We start from the raw sequence: 9,231 nt of genomic DNA, 5'->3' as shown, positions 1-9,231 counted from the left end.
ACACACACAAAAGCAACAAACCAGTCAAATCCAGCTGCGAATGACGTCTCGATGGCCGGCGCGATGAGCTTGGCGGAGGTCAACACGTACTTCTCAGCGCGAGCTTTCCTGCGAGGGACGGAAAATATGATGACACATCAAATGGAATGCGATGCGTTGGAACGCGCCAAAAGCATTCTTACAAAGCTTTCTCCATTTGGTGCAGCTTGTCGTTTTTGATGACCTCCATCAACATGTTGGATTTGATGTCGTCCTCAAACACGGCACCGAGTTTAGAACACAAACGCACGTTTAGACATTTTATTTGGCATATTTACGCACATTCACAAATTGTTCATTATAGTCGCGTTTTATTTTTCGTTTGGACTTTTTAATCAGTTTGTTTGAATTTGCTTGTCTTTTTTTTCCGTTTTAGTTCAGCTTTAAAAAGCGGTGTTTTTTTTCTCTCTCTGTACTTCTTGTGTACAAAACAGTCCACTGATTCGTTGGTATCCTTTATTTATCGGAGTGAATAATATGAATGAATAAAGAATCAAACATAACAATAAAGTGTAAATGCATTTCAATTTCAGGTTCAAAATGAAACTCTTTTCCCAAATTATTTTTAAAATGTTTTCCAAAATCTGTGGTCTCGCACTGTATGCTTTTATATATATATATATATATATATATATTATATATTATGTTATAAATTGTGTATGAAATGCACTATAAATCAATGATTCAATTTTTTTTTTTAAACAACTAGGCAACCATCTATAGAGTGAAAAAATGTCGGTTGTTATTTAGCCGTTGTATAATTAGGGATAGGTTGTTGTTGTTTTTTATGAGTGTTATTCATGGGAATTTTACAACAATTTTAGTCTTAGTTTTAGTATTTTCTTTTCAATATATGGCGTGAGCTATTTGTTGAGTGCAAGATAAAAAAAAATAAAAAAATAAAAAAAAAACTTGATTATTAAGTACAATTCTCAAACATCTGACCTTTGTTCTTCTGTCGCTACAGATTGACAGCAATACCGAAAATAAACACGTTTAAAATTGACAACGGCAGTTTCATAAAACTATAGTAATAGTTAGTTTTATAAACAAAATGTCCTTTGTTATAGTTGTCATTTTTCAAAAAACAACAACATTGTAATTATATTTCTTTAAACTGCTTCTTCAGCGTTTGAGTTCATTTGTGAGTTTTCACGACCCACAATAACTTTTGGGCGCAAACGCACCCCAAAAACCAACACAACGCCGTCAAGTGTTTGGCTCACATTCGCGGCGATGTACTTGTCTTCGTGCTGCACGTGGAGAGGAACGGCGAGGAGCTTGTGGAAGGCGTTCTTCATGCCGTCGGGGTTGTGGATGGCGTAGTAGCAGAGGACCAGGTTGTAGCCGGTTCTGACGTTGGCGCTGTTGCTCATGATGTGCTCGAAGGACGCCACGGCGTCAGAGTACTGGCCCTGCAGCACGAAGACGGTGCCGATGTTCTGCATGATCTTGATCCTCATCTCCTTGTAGTTGTGCGAGATGTGGTCCAGCGCCATGCGGTAATACTTGATGGCCTGCGGGTAGTTCTTCTGCTTCACCCAGATGTTGGCCATGTTCACCCTCAGGCGGCCTAAATGCAGAACGGCGGCGAAACTATTTCAGAAACGGGTGGACTTTTATTTGGAAGAAAGAGGAGAGATTGACATGAGTTCCACAAAATTCAACCCCCCCCCCCCCCCCCAAAATGCCGGTTTGAGTTCACAACATGACATTTGGGTAGCCACGCCCATCACAAGACTACAAAAGTCATATGCCTGAAAAGACCAGGGGTGTCAAGCGTATCGATTGGCCCATCAGGGAGTCCAATCTGGGTCAAAAGTAAACCAAGTATAGATTATTATTATTTTTTTTTTTAATGGACCGATCCACTTTCTAGGTTGTTCTATACAAAATGACCCAATTTTTTGACCCAAGTAAAGGATCTGACCAATATTTTCTTAGTTAGTTCTTTTACACTAAAAGAGCCATTTCTTGGCTCAAAGTTGGGTCAAACTGATCAAGTCGACGATCGGTCCATTTTTTGACCCATAGTTGGGTTATTTTTTGACCCACCTGTTTTTTGAGTGTGGCCCGCAATGACAGAACACAAACTGCAGTTTTCCAATTGTTATTGCTAATTGTGCCCACTGGAGGGCGCACTGCCGATCACTTCAATAACATTGTGAAATGTGGCTGTTCGTCGGAATTTGATGCAATGTAAAGACATTTCAGATTGCTCTGCACTAGGATAATACATTTCATAATGGACTTGTAATTATTTGCACCGCAAAAATAAAACAGGAAATATTTTAACTGGCTGTTGTTATTTATAACTCAGACATGCTAATGTGGCCCACTTTAGATCAAATTTGGATGAAAGTGGCCACTGAATTAATGTAAGTTTGGCAGCCCCGTTTTAGGCTGACATTCTAATAGTTAAACTAAAATGAAGATTGTTTTGACAATTCAGTCCCCAAAGCCAGTTTCACTGAGCAACATGAAATTTGTTACATGTGTCCATCATGAGTAAATCGAGAAAAGAGTCTCAAGAAGCAATTCCTGAAAATGCACGGGCGGTCCGCCATCTTACGTTGAAGCAGACATTTTACAATCATTGTTTGAAAATTCAGCCCCAGAAACTACTTTTACTTAGCGACATGAAATGTAAGAATTGCTCGTGTCTTTCATGAGCTCGCCCACAAAAAATGTCTCAAGAAGCCATTTTCTAAAAGACACAGGAAGTCATCCATTTTGATTTGAAGAAGATTAGGCCAAAATCCTTTCGTTCCTGAAACCAATATCACTTATCAACATGAAATTTGGGAGGTATGCCTATTTAAAAAAAAAATATCTCAAAATGGCCGACAGCAGATTGATAGCAACTTCCAGCTCACCTCCATTAGTGAACATTTTATTATTGACGATTTCACCGTAGCTGTTCAAAGCTTCTGGGTACATCTCATTGTTTTCATACTGGTTCGCCAGGTTGAGCAGAACCTGCCAGCGAAGAACAACAACGCGCGTTAACGAGCAAAAGTGACGTCGGGGGGCCCTTTCGTATCGTCGCACTCACAACGTAGGTGAGATCCACGTTGATCTGTTCCTCGTTTTCAGTCTGTTCCCTCTGTCTCACCAGCGCTCGCTCCTTCCTGCCGGCCTCTCGCGCCTTCTCCAGGGCCTGTCGAAAACGCAACATGCGCTCGAGACAAACTATTGAAAAAGGCAGTAAACTCACGCAGACAAAAAAAAACGTTAGCAAGAATCTGACCAGTTGTGAGTTGCCGGTGCTTTGCGCCACGCAGCTCTCGCTGATCAAGTCGTTGACGTTCTTCTCCAAGAGCTTGATCTTCTCCTCGGGCCTAAGACGACACAACAAAGATAACAAAATGAGACACAAGGCAAACATGGTGGTTAGCATCACAGCTAACGCGGTCGCTAGCTAACATTATAACCGCTCACGCGCAGGCTTGGGGAGTAACGGAATACATGTACCGCAATTACGTAATCAGATTGCAAAAAAAAACAAAAAAACGTAACTGTATTCCCTTACAGTTACAGGGGGAAAAACATGTAATCAGATTACAGGTACATTTATTAAAAATGGGGATTACAATTTCTACGATGAGAGCGAGAGAGAGAGAGAGGCTAAACTTGTGACTGGGATAAAAGTTCATTTTGCAGTTGATGTCATGTCGATCTATCTATCTATGCTTTTAGTGACAGTTCGAAAACAGCATATGGACATCAATCAATCAATCAATCAATCAATCAATAGCCTACATGCTTTTTAATTAGGATTTTTTCTATATGTCACCCCCGCATATAGCAAGGGCACATTGTATAAAATATATATCGTGGTGATATTTATTTTTATCTCGTCTTCATGAGCATACTCGGTATTGGAGTAATCCAAAAGTAATCCAAAGTAGTCAAGTTACATTACATTAATATCATGGTACTCGGATTACATTACTAACTACAATTTTTAGCAGGTGACTTGTAACTGTAACGGAATACATTTTAAAAGTAACCCCCCCGACCCTGCTCACGTGTTATCTTTCTTTTCTTCCAGTGGCGGTGCGGGGCCTCTGGACTGGCCCAGGGGGTCAAAGGGCGGGCCTAAAACCATTTGATTTATCATATGGACAATCAAATATCAATACCAACAATTTGGTTGGACTCACCTCGTGTGGGAGAGGAAGTATAACCTGCAGCGCTGATGGCAGACATGGGGCGAGCCGCTCCGCTCGGCTATGATCAAACAAATTGCTCAATCATTTTCATTTAACTCATTCACTGCCAGTGACGGCGATAGACGTCAAAAATTCATTTGAACTATTTCTTAGTTTAACATTTTTCCCACTTTTGTTTACAAGAGTAGGAAAACCTAGAATGTTTTTATTGTATTAGAACAGATATAAAATTTGTGATTAATCGTGAGGTAACTAGTGAAGTCATGCGATTAATTAAGATTATAAATTGTAATTTTTAATAATCGTTTCTTTAAAAGAAAAAGATTAAAAAAATAATAACAATTATTTTATTTATTTATTTTTTAAAGAAAATGTTTTAAAAAATTAGGGGCATCAGGCAATTATAATAATAATAATAATAATTGCAATTAATCGCATGACTTCACTAGTTAACTCACGATTAATCACAAATTTTATATCTGCTCTAAACGTAAAAAAAAAAAAAATTCTAGGTTTTCATACTCTTGTTAACAAAAGTGGAAAAAAAATGTTAAACTAATAGAAATACTTAAAATTAATTTATGACGTCTGTAGCCGTCAGTGGCAGTGAATGAGTTAAAGAGTTTCATCTGCAACTTCCTCCCTGGCGTGCCTCTGGGCTCCATTTCGAGTCCTTTCTGTTTTTTGACACTAGCATGGCTTACCTGTACAGTTGTTGTCGTTGGTCGACTTGATGACGATGATGATGGCATGGGTGTACGACACTGTCAATAAAAGCAAGTGCTCATTTTTTATGCTGACACACACACGCACGCACACACCCACACGCAAACACACACACACACAACTATGAAACAAACACAAGCACAGCCACGTTGTACTTACTCCAGAGGAAGAAGTTAAAGGTCGCCCCCCTGTGGTAGAGTCAGCAGTAGGTCCATTAATCTACATGGAAAATGAGGCCATAGCTTCAATATAATAATGACAATAATTCATAATAATAATAATAATAATACAGACTGGTTGTAGATGTACTCTTTTCTTCTGACTGCTCTTGATTGCTTCTTGGAAGCTGGCATCATTATCCAACTCCTTTCCAAATGAAAAATAGCTTTTCAAGTACACTTACTATAGAGTGATTATGAACTAAAACAATAATAAATAAATAACAAGATCTCACCTTGCAGTCAAAAAGTGGATTGTAATCATTGTAGCCGGAGTAGAGGTCATCCTCCTTCACGCTCAAAAGTCGATTGTTCATTTTTGTCTCTTTAAGACGCTTTTAACGAAGCCGGAAACGGTCTTGACAACGTGTGAGCCATTTAGGTCAAAGCTAATGTGAGCGATATTGAATGAAGAAATCATATGAGAAGAATCAAATACAGCAGGCGTGGCCATCTTTATGATGTCATCAGTTTGAACTTTATTCAACCCTTCGTGCAGATACTGTGATGTCACACGAGCTTTAGTGATGCAACAACTAAAATTGCAAAGAGACATTTTAGTTAACAAAAATTGCTTGGAAAAAAAATTAATATGAACTGAAAATAAATTTGAAAACTAACTATAATTAGAGCAAATATGTCCTTCGTTTCCACCTTTGTCAATTAAGCTCATGTATAAAAGCTTTTGAGGTTCATTTTAAATGGGTTTATTTCGGTATTGCTGTTAGTACAGAAGAAGAAAGGTCAAACAGTCACTTCTGAATTGTAGTGCACTTTACCTTATTACAATTGGTTAGGGTTAAAAAACTCTTCTTTTTTTTTTAAATAAAAAAATTAAAGGAGATAGATACAAAAAAATAAATCAAACATCTGCAAACATATGAACGTGTGAAATGCAAACATGGGTTAGCTGCAGTAACTACAGCAATTCAGGTGGACTGAACGTGGCAGTCGTAGAAGTAACGCAGTTTGTCCACACGGAGGCGCTCTAGCATTATTATTGAAGTATTTGACGTAAAAATGGAAGATTAACCCCATGTGAGAAGGGTGGCCAGTAAAAAATAAATAAATTCAAAATAGACAAATCTTGAGAAATGTACTTGTTTAATTGGCTAACTTCTTAACACGTACAGAATATTTGATTATTATTTACATAAAGTAACAGCGATGCAATATAATGAGCAGTAATAATTGGCTGGCGACTTCTCTTCATCCCCATGCTCGCGCGGCTTTGGACTTTGCCGTCCTCCAAGAGTCCAGAGTCCTCGTGGCGTTCTGGAGGGCCCGGTCCTTGTCCAGCAGCGGGACACAGGTGCAGCCCACCGCGAAGGACACGTACACCTCCGAGTACGAGTGCCGACCTCCCACGCAAGAACCGGACCTCCTGAGGACCACGGAGGGAGCGTAGACCGGAGTGCTGCGATACCGCTGGCTCTCCTGCCGCTGAGGTCCGGTCAGGCAGCCTTTACACAAGCAGTACGCCTCCGGGATGTGACGAGGGTATCGGCTCGGGTCGTACGAGATCCTGAAAGGCGGGCAGACAACGGACCGTATAGGCCAGTATCGGTACGGTATCACGATACAGTCCAACAAAACCGTCACAATTGTGATATTTGGTAGCTAATGATACAGTACTTCATGTTGATATTTGTTTCACAATACGATGTCACCATATTTTTTACAATATCAATTAGTATTAGAAAGAATACTAGTGATGTGGAAATGAAGCTTCATGAACCACTCGTGATATTTTTTTTATTTCTCTAGATGGTGATCTTGGTTTAAAGATGCAGTGGAAATGTAATCAATTTCTATTGTACTAGCCTTTATATTTAAACCAAGAGCACCATCTAGAGGAGAAAAAAATATTGTAAGTGGTTCATGAAGCTTCATTATCTCATCACTACAAAAAAAAACCCTGCTGCCCAGTTAAATACCAACAGAAACAATATGATAAACCACAATATTGATATTTTGTTCCATCACTACAAAGGTTGTTGTGGCAGTTTCAGAGTAATTCACAATATTAGTATGAGAATATCACCATCGATACTGAAAGTATCACATTACCGATGGTATCATGATACTGTGATACAAAAATATAACCAAAAAAGATATGTATATATTTATATTTATACATATTCGATCCTACAGCAGTGCTTCTCAATTATTTTTTGTTACCCCTCCCAAAAAAAAAGAAAATATTTTTGCCCCCCCTCCCAACTCTGTCGCAATTATAAATAGTAGGGGTGTGCCCAAAATAAATCGATACTCACAAGAGCCGCGATTCTCATTTAGTACGATTCAGAATCGATTTTAAATGTCCCAAAATCGATTTAAATTATTTTATACTGTCTTCCCCCCTGTTTGTGTGTGCCTTTATTGGGAGCGCTGTTCATGTTGTACCCGATTTGGCCACTTAGGGGCAGTGTGGTTCCACGTGGTCTGATACACTGTTAAGTTGTAGCCACATTAGAGAGTAGAAGGAAAAAGTCACGATCAAGTTATTCCAATAAAAGTTGTTGTGTTTTTTGCAGCGTGGAGCCGTTCGTTTGAGTGATAAAAGTGCCGCGAGTCAGACTGGAGTAGATCATTACGATTCCTTGAACATCTATAAATTGAAGCAAAAATCATTTTGAATCAAAAAGCGTTCTCAATCGAAAATCGATTCTGAATCGAATCGCGCACCCAGCAATCGGAATCGAATCGTGAGACATTCGAAGATTCCCACCCCTAATAAATAGTATCATTTGTCAATAAAATGATTGCAAGTACACCTCTGCAGAGGAGCTAATACCCACTGCACACACTGCCACCTACTGTAGTGAATGTGCAATTACCACCACCTCTACAGTGTAAAACTGGCGTGGAAATCAAATCAGAGTAACTCATAATATGAAATTGCAATATTTCACCATGGATACAGTCAGTACTGCAATACTGATACCAAAAAATCAACACTCCACATAAAAAAAAAAAAACTATACAAAAACAGTTAATCAATGTGTAAATAACATTGACGCTGGTTTGTTATCAATACTATATTGTAAGGATTCAATCAGAAGGAATCAGAGTAGCCAATTATATCAATACCCAAATAATCAAACGAGCCAGAGCCAGAGCCAGAAACAGGCAAAATATAAACACACATCACACAATATGTATTATATAGTATAACAACACCTGTAGGCCCAAGGGGAGACGCTGAGCAGGTTGACCGGGAGTTTGCTCTTGCCGTCCGAGGCGGCGCCGGGGCAGCTGAGGTTGACCCGGTCTCGGGGCTCCAGCTGCAGGGCGTGGTGGAAGGCGCTCAGCACGCCGACCGACAGGCGGCCGAACATCTGCTCCAGGATCTCCTCGGGAAGGTCCAGGCACGAGCGGCTCCGGGTCACCTTCTTTCGCACGCGGCCGCCCTCCGCGGCGGCGTGGGCGGCGAGGAGCAGCAGCAGCAGCGCGGCGGCCGCCAGCAGCGGCGCGCGGGGCCCGGGGGGCATGGCGAGCTTCCCGGTGTGGCGATCTAAGTGCGAACAAGTGGTCCCATCGCGCTCTCAGCGGGTGAACTTGCGGCTGCGGGTGCAAGTGAGAGCTTGTGTCCTCTTTCCACGCAGCGCAGTCCTGCTCGACAAACATCTGGCGCGGGGGTTGGGCGGTGCGCACGGCATGGGAGCAGCTGTGCGAGGCTCGCTTGGATCAACTGCGTCCATGCACAAATGACTTGAAATGACTTTGATGATTATGGATCATCTTAACTCATTCACTGCCATTGACGGCGAGAGACGTCAAAAAATCATTTGAACTATTTCTATTAGTTTAACATTTTTTACCCACTTTTGTTAACATGAGTATGAAAGCCTAGAATTGTTTTTATTCTACAGAACAGATATAAGTTAACTAGTAAAGTCATGGGATTAATTCTGATAAAAAAAAATTATACGCCTGACGCCCCTAATTTTTTATATTTTCTTTTTTTTTTTAAGAAAAGATTATTAAAAATTAAAAAAATATATACTTTTTTTTAAAGAAGAAAAGATGATTAAAAATGAGGGGCGTAGGCGCTAATTTTTTTCCATAAT

At 40.1% G+C, this 9,231-nt stretch overlaps 2 protein-coding genes across 3 annotated transcripts in view; both read right to left on the bottom strand.

The window, feature by feature from the left end:
- The window catches only part of LOC147164951 (intraflagellar transport protein 88 homolog), a 14,471-nt gene extending 8,905 nt beyond the window's left edge, over positions 1 to 5,566 (bottom strand). Inside the window, exons 1-12 of one of the 2 annotated variants that reach the window (XM_086091190.1) lie at positions 5,395 to 5,566; positions 5,235 to 5,306; positions 5,100 to 5,159; positions 4,919 to 4,978; positions 4,206 to 4,272; positions 4,071 to 4,140; positions 3,290 to 3,380; positions 3,095 to 3,199; positions 2,916 to 3,018; positions 1,266 to 1,612; positions 183 to 253; positions 22 to 108 (exon numbers count right to left, since the gene is read on the bottom strand). In XM_086091190.1, coding sequence (XP_085947316.1) covers positions 22 to 108; positions 183 to 253; positions 1,266 to 1,612; positions 2,916 to 3,018; positions 3,095 to 3,199; positions 3,290 to 3,380; positions 4,071 to 4,140; positions 4,206 to 4,272; positions 4,919 to 4,978; positions 5,100 to 5,159; positions 5,235 to 5,306; positions 5,395 to 5,475 — 1,214 coding nt within the window. In that variant the 5' untranslated portion in view covers positions 5,476 to 5,566. The remainder of the gene's footprint in view (positions 1 to 21; positions 109 to 182; positions 254 to 1,265; positions 1,613 to 2,915; positions 3,019 to 3,094; positions 3,200 to 3,289; positions 3,381 to 4,070; positions 4,141 to 4,205; positions 4,273 to 4,918; positions 4,979 to 5,099; positions 5,160 to 5,234; positions 5,307 to 5,394) is intronic. The other variant, XM_086091192.1, reaches the window with a different exon arrangement.
- Positions 5,567 to 6,245: 679 nt separating this feature from the next.
- il17d (interleukin 17d) lies at positions 6,246 to 8,911 on the bottom strand. The gene is made up of 2 exons (XM_086091195.1): positions 8,342 to 8,911; positions 6,246 to 6,683 (listed from the first exon to the last, which is right to left on the bottom strand). The coding sequence occupies exons 1-2, from the start codon at positions 8,650 to 8,652 to the stop codon at positions 6,368 to 6,370; spliced, it is 627 nt and encodes a 208-aa protein (XP_085947321.1). The 5' UTR covers positions 8,653 to 8,911; the 3' UTR covers positions 6,246 to 6,367.
- Between the last annotated feature and the right edge of the window lie 320 nt (positions 8,912 to 9,231).

Source organism: Leptonotus elevatus, chromosome 12 (genome assembly GCF_054856555.1).
Source record: "Leptonotus elevatus isolate MCC_2025b chromosome 12, RoL_Lele_1.0, whole genome shotgun sequence".
NCBI classification, from domain to species: Eukaryota; Metazoa; Chordata; class Actinopteri; order Syngnathiformes; family Syngnathidae; genus Leptonotus; species Leptonotus elevatus.
This window is presented reverse-complemented; position numbering and strand designations above follow the sequence as displayed.